Source organism: Artemia franciscana, chromosome 21 (genome assembly GCF_032884065.1).
Source record: "Artemia franciscana chromosome 21, ASM3288406v1, whole genome shotgun sequence".
Classification (NCBI taxonomy): Eukaryota; Metazoa; Arthropoda; class Branchiopoda; order Anostraca; family Artemiidae; genus Artemia; species Artemia franciscana.
The window spans coordinates 30,063,310-30,080,467 of record NC_088883.1 but is presented as its reverse complement, the minus strand read 5'-3'; the positions used below and the strand labels follow the sequence as shown (position 1 = coordinate 30,080,467).

General features: G+C 33.9%; 1 protein-coding gene across 3 annotated transcripts in view; it reads left to right on the top strand.

Moving 5' to 3' along the window:
• The first annotated feature begins 1,716 nt into the window (after window positions 1-1,716).
• The window catches only part of LOC136040844 (doublesex- and mab-3-related transcription factor 1-like), a 51,340-nt gene continuing 35,898 nt past the window's right edge, over window positions 1,717-17,158 (top strand). The window contains exons 1-2 of one of the 3 annotated variants that reach the window (XM_065725204.1): window positions 1,717-1,925; window positions 12,404-12,555. In XM_065725204.1, the coding sequence (XP_065581276.1) occupies window positions 12,501-12,555 (55 nt within the window). In that variant the 5' untranslated portion in view covers window positions 1,717-1,925; window positions 12,404-12,500. Of the gene's footprint in view, window positions 1,926-7,982; window positions 8,088-12,403; window positions 12,556-17,158 lie in introns of those variants that run through there. The other 2 variants (XM_065725202.1, XM_065725203.1) reach the window with 2 other exon arrangements.

Genomic DNA, 17,158 nt, shown 5'->3' with positions numbered 1-17,158 from the left:
TACTAATAAAAATATTCGTAAAAAATTAAAAATTCTAGTTGCCTTTTTAATTAACCAAAAGAATGGAGGGCAACTAGGCTTCCTCCCCCGCTCTTTTTTTCTCAAAATCATTCGATCAAAATTATGGGATAGCCATTTAGCCAAAAAAAAAAAAATGCAAATTTTGTTTTAATTATTCCTCTGCGGAGAGCCAAAATCAAAACATGCATTGATTCAAAAACGTCCAGAAATTAAATAAAAAAACAAGTTTTTTTAACTGAAAGTAAGGAGCGACATTAAAACTTAAAACGACCAGAAATTACTTCGTATATGAAAGAGGCTGCTTCCTCATCAACGCCCCGCTCTTTACGCTAAAGTTTTTTACTGTTTTAAAAAGAAGAATTGAGAGAAAGAGTCAAACTTTAGCGTAAAGAGCGGGGCGTTGATGAGGAAGCAGCCTCTTTCATGTACGAATTAATTTCAGACAAAGAGCTATTTAAACTACCCTGTTTTGTAAAATATTTTAGGGGAAGGAAAATTATTATATTTAAATTTATACACATACGCACATATGTATTAAGCATGTTGTTTAATATAGCCTACAGTTTAAAATAATAGCATTTATGTTTAATTAAAAATTCTTTTAATTTTTAACCAACTGAGTTGGTTAAGGGATTAATATAACACCAAGGGGATGGTTTATATATTAATTAACAATTAATTGATTTCCTATAAACAATTTTGACCTATAATCTTAAGGAGAATTAAGTTCTTTAGGCTATTTATTTTTAAGTGAAAAAAAATGTATTTTTTGAAATAGCATATAAATTAGCTAAATTATAAGCATATACAAGTTTTACGTCGGTTTAACTTCTAATCACAAGTCATGCTTTCTTCAATAAGACTTTTGCTATAGTATTAATTTGTTTAGGTTAAAAGGAAATTAAATTACTTTATTAATATATATACAGTTTTTCAGCGCATAGTGTAGTTTGGTAAACACAAACTTATTAAGAATCTTATTTTATTTTTTTATGCAGCACACCTAATTTTAGTTCTATGCGGCACGTAGCGCAGCGCATAGCGGCACATTTTAATCTTAGTTAAGTTTTCCCTTTTACGGGACATAGCACAGCGCAATATGGCGCATTTTTATGCGGTTCTTTAAATGTTTTTCCTATTAAGTTTTTCCTTATATAAAACCTTTAGGTTAGTCAGGAAATAGGTAAGTGTGTTATTTTCAACCTGATTGAATAAACATTACAAAGGTTTATTATACCCAAGGTTACGACTTGTCATTATGCTCATTAGTACGTTTCTCTTGACTCTTCAGATCCTTATTATTGAAAGTTTTATAACAAGATGGGATCATATCTAGTGAGATTTTGAACTCCGATCATCTTGTATCTCAAAGGCGAAATTTAAGATCCTTGAAAGACTGTACTTATTCATTATTATTTCAACTATTCAAAGAGCCTATCGTACGGCTGGCATAAAAAAAGAAAAACCATAGCACATGCTCTTTTATGGGGACTGGTCAAAAATCCTTCCCTCCTGAAAAAATTCAATCTCCCTTACCGATAGGGTAAGGATCCCCCTATCTAGATAGGGGGGAACATAACAAGATGTCCTTTTATTGTTTTTGGACTGAAAATCAAGGACAATGTATTACATTGTAAACAGTTATATGCAATTTCTTAATAGGATAAGACAACAAGATGTTGACCTTAATCTTAAGGGTTCATCTTGTTTGGGATTTGTCGTCGTTCTGAAAGCCTTTTCTTTTCCATTCCTTGTTCGGTCATTAAGTTGGAAACACCATAGTTTGTTTATCTAAGCGTGGTATATAAGTATATTTCATGAACAAAATGCTTACCAATCCTAGTTACTGTGGAGTGTGCTCAAAGTTTTGATCTTTCTATGAATCTATGTAGATTTTGCACAAGGTAAGAGGTTTTTATTTTGTTAAATGTATTTGGTACTTTTAAAATTAACGAAAAAAAAATTATTTTATTTTTATAACGCGCTATAGTAACAGCAATAGTCTAGAGTTCCGTCTTTTTTTTCTCAATGTCCAATAGTCACCGCCAGAGCTCCGCTTTCTTTTTTCCTAAGCCAATCAAATCTTATCCATAATTAGGATGTATTGTCGAGAAAAAAAAAATTTGAAATCCAATGGGGTTTGAATGAGAAATTTAGTCCTGAATTTAAGAATTTCCAAGGGGGTATGAATTTTATGAAGGAGGGGGGGGTGCTGGCCTATATGTTGCAGTACAGGTATGAGGTGACGTCAAAACTACTGGAGTAACCCCAACATAACCATTAAAGTCCCCCTAAGGCAAAACGAATCAGAAGGAAACTGAATAGAAATTTTACTTTTTTCACCCTCTACTTTCACCCTCTTCTTTCACCCTAATCCTTATATCGCTCCAAGCTGCGATTTAAGGTAATTTAAGGTAGTATACACCATGCATCCACCTCCCTGTACGGGCTCGACTCTGGAGGGATATAAACTGCACAAAAATGATAAACCGTCCATCAGCCCCGACTCTTAATCATTTCAAATTTCAAGAAACATTCTTCAGCCGTTGGACCGGATACAAAAATTGCAATTCCATTGGCAAATCAAACAGTTCGTGGTAACGAACTGTAGTAAGGAGCGACCCGGCTCAATAGTAAACGAAACTCTAAAAAAACGGAATTTTGATACTAAAAGATACATCAAACGAATCAGATTTTCATGCTAATTTTAAATTTATAAGTTTCATCAAATTTAGTCTCTGTCATCAAAAGTTACGAGCCTGAGAAAATTTGTCTTATTTCGGAAAATAACGGGAAACAGCCTACCGAAAATCACACCATAGCATTCAGCGTATCAGAGAACCCTTTTGCGAAAATTTCAAGCTCCTATCTAAATTTTCGCATTTTGTGCCAAAACACAGATCACAGGTACGTGCTTATTTGTTTTGTTTTCCCAGGGATCATCGTATCGACCAAGTGGTCCTAGAATGTCGCAAAAGGGCTCATTCTAACAGAAATGAAAAGTTCTAGTGCCCTTTTTAAGTGACTAAAAACATTGGAAGGCACCTAGGCCTCCTCCCACGCTCATTTTTTCGCCAAGGTCAACGGATCAAAGTTTTGAGATATCCATTTTGTTCAGCATAGTCGAAAATCATAATAACTATGTCTTTGGGGATGACTTACTCCCCCACAGTCCTCGGGGGAGGTTCTGCACGTTAAAAACTTTGACCAGTGTTTACATACAGTAATGGTTATTGGGAAGTGTACTGACGTTTTCAGGAGGGTTTTTTTTTGGGGGGGGATTGAGGGGAGAGGGCTATATGGGAGGATCTTTCCTTGTAGGAATATGCCATGGGGGAAGAGAAATTCAATGAAAAGGGGACAGGATTTTCTACCATTACTATAAAAATAAACATGAAAAAGTTATTTCAATTGAAAGTAAGGAATAGCATTAAAACTTTAAACAAACAGAGATTATTACGCATATGAGAGGTTCTTCTCCTCCTAAATACCTCACTTTTTATGCTAAAGTGCTTTTAGTAATTACAACTATTTATTCTACGGCCTTTCTGATTCAGGTGTCATTCTTAAAGAATTGGGACAAAACTTTAGCTTTAGTATAAAGAGCGAGGTATTAAGGAGGGGACAAACCCCCTAATATACATAATAAAAATATAAGAATATAGAAGTTTGTTATGTAAGTTAATTCTTAAGTTACGTTTATTTTTTACTAATAAAAACGTTCGTTAAAAATTAAAAGTTCTAGTTGCCTTTTTAAGTAATCGGAAAATTGGAGGGCAACTAGGCCTTCTTCCCCATCCCTTATTTCTCAAAATCATATGATCAAAACTAAGAGAAAGCTATTTAGCCAAAAAAAAGAATTAATATGCAAATATCATTTGAATACTTTATGTGCGGAGAGCCAAAATCAAACATGCATTAATTAAAAAATGTTCAGAAATTAAATTAAAAAAAATAGTTTTTCAACCGAAAGTAAGGAGCGACATTAAAACTTTAAATAAACAGAAATTACTCCGTGTATGAAAAGAACTGTTCCCTTTTCAACGCCCCGCTCTTTACACTAAAGTTTGATTCTTTCTCTCAATTCTACTTTATTAAACAGTTAAAAAAACTTTAGCGTAAAGAGCGGGGCGTTGAGAAGGGAACAGTCCCTTTCATACACGGAGTAATTTCTGTTCGTTTTAAGTTTTAATGTCGCTCCTTACTTTCAGTTAAAAAAACTAGTTTTTTTATTTAATTATACAATTAGGCTAGTAGTTAATAAGGCAGTATTAGTAAGTAAGTAAGTTTTAGTAATACAGTAAGGTAGCTTTAGTAAGAATGTCAATGATAATTGTGACCTATACACTGTTCTACATATTAATAATTACATATTAATATTAATTATATGCAATATTTAATATTACATATTAATATTACATATTAATATTAATTCTAGTTTTGCTAACGCTTTGTCATCTTTTTTTGTTTGTGAAAAAGAAACATTGTTGTTGTTGCAATTAATATATTTTGTTTGTCATTTTATGTATTGGTTATCTTTGAACTTATAGTTATTAATTTCGTAGGCTTATGTGAAATTGGCAAGTATAATATTAATAATTATTTTTAGCATTTAATGCTGAATTTAAATATATAAGTTTCATTAAATTTAAACTTACCCACCAAAAGTTATGAGCCTGAGAAAATTTGCCTTATTTTAGAAAATAGGGGAAAACACCCCTTAAAAGTCATAGAATCTTCACGAAAATCACACCATCAGATTCAGCGTAATAGAGAACCCTACAATAGGAGTTTCAAACTCCTATCTACAAAAATGTGGAATTTTGTATTTTTTGCCACAAGACAGATCACGGAGCGTGTTTATTTGTTGTTGTTTTTTTTTTGTTTGTTTTTTCAGGGGTGATCGTATAGATCCAGTGGTCCAAGAATTTCGTGTGAGGGTCCATTCTAACGGAAATTAGAAGTTCTAGTGCTCTTTTAAAGTGACCAAAAAATTGGAGGGCATTTAGGCCCCCTCCCACGCTCATGTTTTCCCAAAGTCACCGAATCAAAATGCTGAGATAGCCATTTTTTTTTAAAATAGTCGATAAGCCAAAATGTATGTTTTTGGAACCCCTTACTCCCCCACAGTCCCCGTGGGAGGGGCTGCAAGTTACAAACTTTGACCGGTGTTTACACATAGTAATGGTTATTGGGAAGTATACAGACGCTTTAAGGAGGATTTTTTGATTGGGGGAGGTGTTGAGGGGAGGGGGTTATGCGGGGATAATTTTCCATGGTGGATTTGTCATAGGGGAAGAAATTTTCCATGAAGGGGGCGCAGGATTTTTTAGCATTTTTTTAAAGAACAATGAAAAAATAAATATGAAACAGTTTTTTTTTTCAACTGAAAGTAAGGAGCAGCATTAAAAATTAAAACGAACAGAAAATATTACGTATATAAGGGGTTCACCTCCTAATACCTCGCTGTTTACGCTAAAGTACTAAAATTTTACGCTAAAGTAAATTTTTTTTTTACTGTTTTAAAAAGTAGAGTTGAGAGAAAGAGTCAAACTTTAGCTTCAGGAGTGGGGCGTTGAGGAGGGAACAGCCCCTTTCATATACGGAGTAATTTTTGTTCGTTTTAAGTTTTAATCTCGCTGCTTACTTAAAGTTAAAAAACTTGTTTTTTTCTTATTACTAGGGATAGAGCAGTCTCTGGTAGCCTGTTTCAGTGCTCGCAAGAGCTTTCTTGGTAATTTATCAATATTAAGCCTGCACAACATGAAACTTAATATACTAGGAAAATATATATGTATATGTGGGTACTTTTATTTTTGCAGGCATTGGGAGGTAAAAAAAAAACAACAATTTCCTTGCTAGCCAGAACTATATTTGATTTCAATCATTAGATTTAAATATGGCGTTATGGTTTTAAGTGATAATTGATAATTTCTGTTTGTTGAGTTGCTTATTAGTTCCTACCTGCTTTCTGGTTTATTCTTTAATACAATATTTGTTCCAAGTTTCAGCCAGTATTTAGTTTGAAATTATATAAATATTAACCTTGACTTGACTTAAGTTTAAGTTTAAACCAAGTTTAAGTTTTCATAATCTGACGGGTAAAAGAAAATTGGGTACTTATCGGTTATGTAATAGACACTTGAGAAGTGAATTTTGATTAATGCTAATGAAATGAAACAAAATATGATGAATATATAATAGCTTAGGGTCAATGTTGATATTACCTGAACAATTGTTTAGGGTCATGAAACTATTGTTAATAGATACATTTTGACTTTGCAAAACTACAGCAAATTCACCGTTATGGAGTTATTATATATTTGCATATTATTGGGGGGGGGATAAACCATAGCATATATTAAATGCAGCAATGGTTAGTTTACGTATTTAATATATGCTATGCTTTACCCCCACCCCTCTAATGTGCGAATGTATAGCCCAAATATGTGTCAAAACTATTACAGATTCGCGATTTCAAATATCCGATCAACAAAAACGGAAATGATTGCAATTCTATATGTATAAATACAAGAATATTTGGGTCGGAATAACTCCATAACGGTAAGTTTTCGGTAGTTTTGCAAGAGAGAAAAGATGTTCCAAAAAGTCAAAATGCATCTATTAACAATAGTTTCATGACCCTAAACAATTGTTCAGGTAATATCAACATTGACCTAGTTTAGAAACAAATTTGGGCTATATATTTGCACTTTAGGGGGGTGGAGAAAAGCATAGCATATATTAAATGCGTAAACTAACCATTGCTGTATTTAATATATGCTATGCTTTTGAGGAACAACCCCTTATTTTGGAGAAATATAATTGCCTGTTCTTCGGTCTTTGGCAAATGCCAAATCTTAACTTGAATATCCATGGTGAGATAGTATTTTTTGTTACTAGTCAAAGCAAATTAACCGGTTATTATCCCATCTGATATTTGCCATCTAAATTGACAGCATAAAGAAGTTACTTGACCAAGTTCTTGTGTCGAAATTTTATAATGTCTATCATATATCTGATAATAACCGAAAAATGTACTATAGCAGGCATGCCAGGCAAGAGAAAAAACAAATTTGGCCTCTTTTGAGAGTTAAGTATCATTACAAAATTACCTCCATATTCCTGTCTTCATAAAGCTCTCATTTTGTTGGTCTAGTACATTATAAGTTTAAACCCATATAAGATATCAATTATATCAAAAGGTGTAAATCTCAGATGTCAAATATTAACATAGTTATTATTGAAATTTTTTGCTTTAATTTTTTTTTTTTTTTTTTTTTTTTTTTTTTTTTTTTCTTGCCAACATGTTTTAATAGTTGGTTCTATTCTTGAAAATATGTTTTATTCTATTAAGGGTTTGGGCAGATATATTTTTTTTTTAATTTGAAATATCAATATAGCTTTTTTAAGGTCTCACAGTGACCTATGTTTTTTTTAACTTTTTTTCTAAAATTGCTGTTTTATAGATAATTTCTTGGAAATTATTTCTTTTAATTTTAATGACATTTTTCTTTGAATATTAGGATGAATTGATAAGGAATAACCATCTAAAGTATAACATTGGAAATACATATTACAGTAGGGTGAATAAAGTATGCATTTGTTCTGTTTTTCATTACTTGTATCAACAATTATTGATTGGGTTGTTCAAGGATCTTCCCATTGCAGTATTAAATTTAATATATGTAGAGTTAAATTAGTAAATCTAGAATTCTATAGTATAGGCCATAGTTAAGAGGATTTGTCTTAGGATATTCTTTTTCATGATAGGCCTTTCTTTATTTTAAACTAATTCAAATAACTAACTTTCACTTTCTGTCACTAGCTGTGCTTTTCATCTTATAATTAACTAACACAGCCCTTCTCGTGACATTTAAAATTATTGCCATTGATGGCCTTAGGGATAAGCGTTTCTCCTTTTTTTCTTCAGACTGGTTACGTGATTTCTCTTTCACTTTATAGTTATAAATAGTGATCTTTTAAGCTACTAAAAGGATACATTGTATTACAATGTGTAAAATATCTTTGGATGTATAGTGTATTTGGCCCTATTGTCACTCTTTGTGAGTTGTTGTTTTTTTGTTTTTTTTAAGAAGGATTTTTCAAACAGTTCGTGGTAACGAACTGTAGCAAGGAGCGACCCGGCTCAACACTAACCAAAACTCTAAAAATCGGACTTTGATACCACTAGTTACGTCAAAAGAATTGCATTTTAATGCTGCTTTTAAATATATAACTCATCAAGTTTAGTCTTACCCATCATAAGTTACGAGCCTGAGAAAATTTGTTCTATTTTAGAAAATAGGGGGAAACACCCCCTCCCAAATCATATAATCATAACAAAAATCACATCATCAGATTCAGCGTATCAGAAAACCCTACTGCACAAGTTCCTACAAAAATCTACAAAAATGTGGAATTTGTATTTTTTGCCCGAAGACAAATCACGGTTGCGTGTTTTTTTTTTTGTTTTCTTCCAGGGGTGATCGTATCGACCCAGTGGTCCTAGAATTTTGCGAGAGGGCTCATTTGAACGATAATGAAAAGTTCTAGTGCCCTTTATAAGTGACCAAAAAAACTGAAGGGCATTTAGGCCCCCTCCCACGCTCATTTTTTCCCAAAGTCGTCGGATCAAAAGTCTGAGATTGCCGTCTTATTCAGCATAGTCGAAAAACCATATAACTATGCCTTTGGGGACGACTTACTCCCCCACAGTCCCCATGGGATGGGCTGCAAGTTACAAACTTTGACCATTGTTTGCATATAGCAATGGTTATTGGGAAGTGTACAGACGTTTTCAGGGGGATTTGTTAGTTGGAAGGAGGGGTTGAGAAGAAGGGATTATGTGAGGGAAACTTTCCGTGGAGAAATTTGTCATGGGGGAAGAAGATTTCCATGGAGGGGGCGCAGTATTTTCTAGCATTATTTAAAAAACAATGAAAAAATAAATATGAAATTTTTTTCAACTGGAAGTAAGGAGTAGCATTAAAACTTAAAACGAAGAGAAAATATTACGCAGATAAGGGGTTCACCTCCTAATACCTTGCACTTTACGCTAAAGTATTTTTAGTAATTTCAACTATGTATTCTACGGCCTTTATGATTCAGGGGACAGAATCTAAGCTTTAGTGTAAAGAGCGAGTTATTGACGAGTGGGCGAACCCTCTTATATACGTAATAAAAACATACGAATATAGAAGTTTGTTACGTAAGCTAATTCTTAAGTTACGTATATCTTTTACTAATGAAAACTTTCGTAAAAAACTAAAAGTTCTACTTGCCTCTTAAGTATCCAAGGAATTGGAGGGCAACTGGTCCTCCTCCCCCCTCCTTTATTCTCAAAATCATTCGATCAAAATTATGGGAAAGCCATTTAGCCAAATAAATAAATATGCAAATTTTGCTTTAATTATTCATCTGCGGAGAGCCGAAATCACATGGATTAACTAAAAAACGTTCAGAATTTAAATATAAAAAAAAACAAGTTTTTTTTTTAACTGAAGGTAAGGAGCGACTTTAAAAATTAAAACAAAGATAAATTACCCCTTATATGAAAGGGGCTGTTCCATCTTCAATGCCCTGCTCTTTAAGCTAAAGTTTTTGCTGTTTTAAGAAGTAGAGTTGAGACAAAGATTCACTTTAGCGCAAAGAGCGAGGCGTTGAAGAGGGAATAGCCCCTTTCATATACGGCGTAATTTCTGTTAGTTTTGATTTTTAATGTCGCTCCTTACTTTCAGTTAAAAAAAAACGTCTTTTTATGTAATATCATCAAGGTTTGCTATTTTATTGCTGGGTGTTATTGTATGGGTATCTTGTTTGTACTGTTTAAATAAGGTGGTCGTTAAATTTTTACCTCCTCCTTGTCTTTTTTCCTTTATTTCAGTCTTATTGCATAAAATTTAAGTTGTATGCCTACTTTAAAGGAGTAACCTAGGGTGAAAGTATTGTACTTGATGCTTTGCATTAATTCAATTTATATTGATTTTTTTGCTTATCCAGGTTTTGACTAGTCAAATACTCGTGGTCTATTGATTTTATAATTTTCTGTCAATCTTGACTCAATCATCAAGGAGATCCCTAAGGGTAATTTGACATCATGTGAGCTTTAAAGGCTTGAAATTGGGCCCATTCACTGGCTTCTTGCTTGTCTTGGACACTGGATCGTATTCATACTAATTTATTTTATATTTTTGATGTATTTGAGGACAAACAGTGATACTGGCCAAAACTAAAATAGGCGGCCTCCACCTCCTGCTGAAGAACATGTACCCTTCTAGTTGCGACTGAAAATGATGAATTTTGCCTATAGATCTCATGTATCCCACTTACTTTGGGGTTTGTGTTTTCATATCTATCCTCGACTCTCTTAGGTCCTTAGTCACCAAGCGTTAGTATCTACTTCAGCGGGCGTCCTTCTCGACGCCTCGTTCTTTACGCTATTAAATAAAAAAAACTAGTTTTTTTTTAACTGAAAGTAAGGAGCGACACTAAAGCTTAAAACTAACAGAAATTACTCCGTATATGAAATGGGTTGTCCCCTCCGCAATCCCTCGCTCTTTACGCTGAAGTTTTAATTGTTTTAAAAAGTAGAATTGTGGCAGAGTCAAACTTTAGCGTAAAGAGCGAGGGATTGCGGAGGGGACAACCCATTTCATATACGGAGTAATTTCTGTTCGTTTTAAGTTTTAATGTCGCTCCTTACTTTCAGTTAAAAAAACTAGTTTTTTTTTATTTAATTTCTGAACGTTTTTGAATTGATGCATGTTTGATTTTGGCTCTCCGTACATAAATTATTAAAATGAAATTTGCATATTAATTCTTTTTTTGCTAAATGGCTTTCTCTTAGTTTTGATCGGACGGTTTTGAGAAATAAGGGGTGGGGAAGGAGGCCTAGTTGCCCTCCAATTTTTCGGTTACTTAAACAGGCAACTAGAGCTTTTAATTTTTAACAAACTTTTTAATTAGTAAAAATAAACCTTAACTAAAAATTAACTTACGTAACAAACTTTTATTTTCTTATATTTTTGATTATATATAAGAGGGGGGTTTGTCCCCTCGTTAATACCTCGTTCTTCACACTAAATCTTAAGTTTTGTCCCAATTCTTTAAGAATGAAATTCTTCCTGAATTTCAGGAAGAACTTCAAGGAAGAAGAAGAAGAATTCAGGAAGAAGAATTTCAGGAAGAAATTTTGAAATTCTCCCAATTCTTCCTGAATCAGAAAGTGCTACTCCTTACTTTTTCATGTTTTTCATGTTTATATTTTCATGTTTATATTTTCAAAAAACTTTTTCATGTTTTTATTTTCATTTTTTTTTTAAATAGTAATGCTAGAAAATCCTGCGCCCTTTTCATTGATTTTGTCTTCCTCCATGAAATATTCCTCCAAGGAAAGATCCTCCCACTCAGCCCCCTCCCCTCAACCCCACACCCAAACCAAAAAAATCCCCTGAAAACGTCGGTACACTTCCCAATAACCATTACTGTATGTAAACATTGGTCAAAGTTTGTAACTTGCAGGCCCTCCCCCAGGGACTGTGGGGGAGTAAGTCATTCCCAAATACATAGTTATTATAGTTTTTGTCTATGCGGAACAAAATGGCTATCTCAAAATTTTGATCTGTTGACTTTGGAGGAAAAATGAGCGTGGGGGGGGGGGCCTGGGTGCCCTCCAATTTTTTGGTCACTTAAAAAGGGCACTATAACTTTGCATTTCCGTTAGAATGAGCCCTTTTGCGACATTCTAGGACCACTTGGTCGATACGATGACACATGGGAAAAGGAAAAAAAAAACAACAAACAAACAAATAAACACACACCCGTGATTTGTCTTCTGGCAAAAAATATGAAATTCCACATTTTTGTAGATAGGAGCTTGAAAATTTTGCTATAGGGTTCTCTGATGCGCCGAATGCGATGGTATGACTTTCGTTAAGATTCTGTGACTTTTAGGGGGTGTTTTCCTCTATTTTCTAAAATAAGGCAAATTTTTTCAGGCTCGTAACTTTTGATGACAAAGACTAAATTTGATGAAACTTTTATATTTAAAATCAGCATGAAAATCTGATTTTTTTTTATGTATATTTTAGCATCAAAATTCCGTTTTTTAGAGTTTCGTTTACTATTGAGCCAGGTCGCTCCTTACTACAGTTCGTTACCACGAACTGTTTGAAAGTTTGAATCCTTGTCACAAGTCCGCTTTTTAAAACAATAAAAATTTAGTGTAAAGAGCGGGGCATTGAGGAGGCCACAACCCCTTTAATATACGAAATAATTTCTGCTCGTATAGCAAGTTTTAATGTCGCTCCCTACTTTCAGTTAAAATACCTTTTTATTTAATTTGTATAAGTTGCTTGTAAATAAATGAAAGTCATTACAGGCTACTATCTTACACCTAAGTGCGCCTGAGAACCTTTCGCCAACGTGGAACAACTGTCTTGCTGCCCGCTGCTCTGCTGCTTGTTGGAAAGTGAGAAATGCTGACTGGAAGGAGAAGAAAAAGTCCAAAAGATGATGATTCTCTTGATGATTGTAAGTATTTGAAAATACTATAAAGAATGTGACAAGGAAGTAAGCAGTAGCGGGTCGCCTCTTGTGCCCGGGGCAAAATTTTGATTAGTACCCCTCCCCTGCCCCTTAGAAGCTTTAGGCCAAATTTTAACAAAAGTTTTCATTTATTAACGAACCTTGAATACAAAATTTTATTAAAATTTATTAAATTTCTGTGTGCAATCTTTTATTTTCAAGGAATGATGAAATATTGGAAAAAATGAAAATTACCAATTCAATTTGCTGATACTTACTGCCAATGGTGCCTTCTACTTTATTTTTATAAAAATAACATTTAAGAATTGCAAAATTATTATAACCGTTAGATTGTTTATTTTAAACTTTGAAGCCATAAAGTTCTTGCATCCAGGGAAAGTGCCCTATCTCCCCCTCCGAAATAAAACGCCTCTAAAATTAAGGTTAGGCATTAGCTGTTTGTAGTTTATTTTTCCTTGGAATGAATTAATAAGGTTTTCCAAAAATTTAAAATTGTCTCTAAAATCATTAGTAAATTTTCAGACGAAGCTGGGAATTGTGAAAATATTTTAAATTATAGAGTAGAAAAATCAAAAGATTATCATGATTGGTCTTATAAATAAGGAGCGGGAATATAGGAGCCAGGACCAAATGAAGAGTCAAATACCTTCAATTATTATTGATTATTTTATTCAAAATTCTTTTGAACTACAAATTATTTTATTTCAACTCAGCCGCTTCGTATTGAAAGGGGGGTCATAGAAGCTTCGGAAACTTTTTGAGTCTCGATTATAATACGGGTATAACCATTAGTATACACAGAATTGTAGACCAATTAGCCAATTAATAATTATAATAATCAATTATATTAGCAATAAAATAATAAATGGTAATTATAAAAACAATAGTAATGATAAAAATAAAGTTATATGTTATAATAAAATATCTATGTAATATAACAATAGGATATCATATGTAATATAATTATAATAAGTATGATATGATAGAAATATAATAAAATAATAAATAATTAAAATAATAATAAATAAATAAATAATAAAAAAGTAAATAAATATTTAATTGCCTGCGTGGTGCTCAGATGCATGCAACATTACACATATGTTACACACAACATTACACATATAGACTCATGGCTATCGAGACAACTTCTGTTTAAAAACGAAATTCCGTTTTTGCCTGCTTGTGAACGATGCTTTGGCATATAAGTAGTCTTACATAACTCAAATCAGCTATTTATGAAAATTCCAGTGGAATTTATTTTATGACTTGAAGTATATTATTCTTTGTTGGAACTTCACTTACTTGCCGGCTAAAATGAAAATTGCTGGGATATGCTATGGACCGTATTTCAGCTCTTGCATCATGCATTGTAAGAGTAAAATGTTATTTTGCTGCCCAGTTGCATTTTCGTATAAAGTTTGTTTTCCTTTTTTTTTCTTTTTTTTTTGGCGTTCAAGACTCAGACGAGACCATTTAACGTAGAAAGTTCTGAGCGTGACTTACTACTACTTCTGCTACTACTAAGCACTACAAATGCTATTACTACTAAGGCGTGTTGTTAAGATGCTGGGATAATTAACTATTTCTTCCCGCTGAATTGAATTGGTGTTACTCCAAATTATATTTAGCTCGTTATTATAATTTATAGCTGTCAACTAAAATTGTTGTTGTCATTTAATTATTGACATTTATGTCAATATTGTCAATATGTCAATTGTCAATATACTACTACTACTACTAATAACTCACTGCAGCACCAAGCCGCCTGAGGCCAACACAGCTACGCACGCTCCTCCTCCAACCTAATCTATTTAAAGCCTCCCTCTTTACACCCTCCCAGGAAGTTCCCATTTCCTTTAAATCCTTATTTATGACATCCTCCCAACCCAGACAAGGACGACCTGCTTTCCGTGTAGCCCCAGACGGTTGGCCAAAAAGGACAATCTTCGGTAATCTGTCATCCTTCATCCGTAGAACGTGGCCTAGCCATCTCAACCTTTCTTTCATTATAGCCCCAGAAAGCGGGATTGAACCACACTTTTCGTACAACCTACTGTTTGGAATACGGTCAGTCAGCCGGGTACCCAGAACAATCCGTAGGCAATTTCTCTGGAAAACATCTAGTAAATTTTCATCTGCTTTTCGGAGTGTCCATGCTTCAGAGCCATATTTGACCACTGTCATCACTGTAGCTTCCAATATTCTAATCTTGGTTTGTAGGCTTATCTTTCTATTCTTCCAAACTTTTTTTAACTGTGAAAAAACACCCTGAGCTTTAGCTATTCTACTTTTAACATCTTCACTGCTCCCACCATCTTTACTAATAATACTACCAAGGTAACTGAAGCTCCCAACCTGATCAATCTTTTCGTTACCTAAGGTCACCTGTTCATCTTCACTTATTCCTAACCTTAGTGACTTAGTCTTCTTAACATTAATTTTCAAGCCTATTTTAGCACCCTGAACTCGTAAAACCTCTAAAAATTCATTCATTTTGCTCACACTTTCATCTAATATGCTTAAATCATAAGCATAATCTAAGTCCAGGAGCGTTCTTCCTCCCCATTTGATTCCATGGTCTCCAATTGCCTTTCCTGTGCTCCTTAAGACGAAGTCCATCAAAATGATCCATATAAAGGGGGATAGAACACAACCCTGCTTAACTCCTGATTTAATACAAAACCAGTTGCTAACCTCATTTCCTACCTTAACCGCAGCAGTATTATTCTCGTACATAGCGCAAATCACTTTAATGTATTTTTCTGGTATACCATATAACGATAAGACCTTTGTTAACGCTGTTCTATCAACAGAATCGAAAGCTTGCTCATAATCGATAAAACTAAGGACCAAAGGTGTTTGACAACGAAGGGACTTCTCAATTATTAACCTAAGAGTGAAAACATGGTCGACACATCCTCTACCTTTTCTAAAACCGCATTGTTCTTCCCTTAAAACTTTGTCTACAGCATGTCTCAGTCTAAAAAGTATCATATTACTCAGTAATTTGCTACCTACAGAGACCAGACTAATGGCTCGATAATTCCGACATTCACTCTTGTCACCTTTCTTATACAGTGGTTTAATTAAGGTTTTCCTAAAATCATTGGGTACTTCCCCTTTTTCAAAAATCATGTTCATAATCTTCAGTAGCTTATTCCTAACCTCAGAGCCACCATATTTAAGGAACTCATTAATCATACTATCAGCACCTGGGGCCTTATTATTTTTTAATCCTTCTAGTACTGTCGCTAATTCTTCCTCACTAAACAAATCTTCCTTCACATCCAAGGTATCACAAACTTTTTCATTTTCATCTATATCTTTTCCTGCAACTGTATCTCGGTTTAGCACATTCTCAAAATGTTCCACCCATCTTTCTTTAACTTTTTCCTTATCACTAATTGTGACCCCATTTCTATCTTTAACTGGGACTAGTCCGGATCGGCTACTCCCTTTCAATTTATTAACATGCCAGTATAATATTTTACTATTATGCCGTCTAGCCGCATCTTCCAGATCCTCAGCAATTTTATCCATCGCCTCCATTTCACATCTCCTTAGTTCATATTTTAATGCTTTCTCCACTTTCTTTACATTCCTTTTGTTTTCATACGACCTATCGCTCAGATAATTCTTATACAAACCCCTTCTACTCTCTATTAAACCTAAAGCTTTTTCACTAATATTCCTAGTTGCTGTCTTAGCACTCTTCCCTAGGACACCATCAGCAACTTCACAAATTGTTTTTCTGAAATTATTCCATCCATCTTCCACATTGTCAAATTTTAAACCCTCAAGTTTAGTACTCAACTGTTCCTGGAATTTTTTTCTCAAATTTTCATCCTGAAGTCTACCAACATCATAACTTTCCGGGAGGGAGTTACTCTTCCGAAATTTCAGCTTTAAATTAACCTTAGACACTACTAGATGGTGATCTTTACTTTTAACATCAATAACGGCACTCCTATACACCCTAGTATCTTGTATTGATCCTGCTAGTCTTCTGTTTACAATAACATAATCAATAAGGTTTGCTGTCTTACCATCACGTGAATACCATGTCAACTTATGGGCCATTTTGTGACCAAACACCGTATTGGTTATAACTAGGTTGTTATACCTACAAAATTGCAAAAGCCTATAGCCATTACTGTTTTCTTTTCCTACACCAAAATTACCTAGGCTAGGATACCATCTATCCCTATTTCTACCAACCTGGGCATTAAAATCTCCTAGCAAAAACACCATATTTCTACCTGGTACCCTGTCTATTTGCTCCTGTAACTGTAAGTAAAATTCATCTGAGTCACTAGTATCTCCATCAGTTGGTTCAATGGGGGCATATACTACTATAACTGATACCCTAAACTTTTTAGTCATAAAATGAGCAATTAGTATTCTATTATTAATACCTTCCCAGCCTAAACAAGACTTAGCAGCTTCCTTATTCATCATGAGCCCTACTCCCTGTCTATGTACCCCATCCTTCCTTCCTGAGTAAACAAATTCTATGTCACCTAATTTCATGCTTCCTACCCCTGGGATATGAGTTTCTGAAACTCCTAATAAATCCAGTTCAAACCGT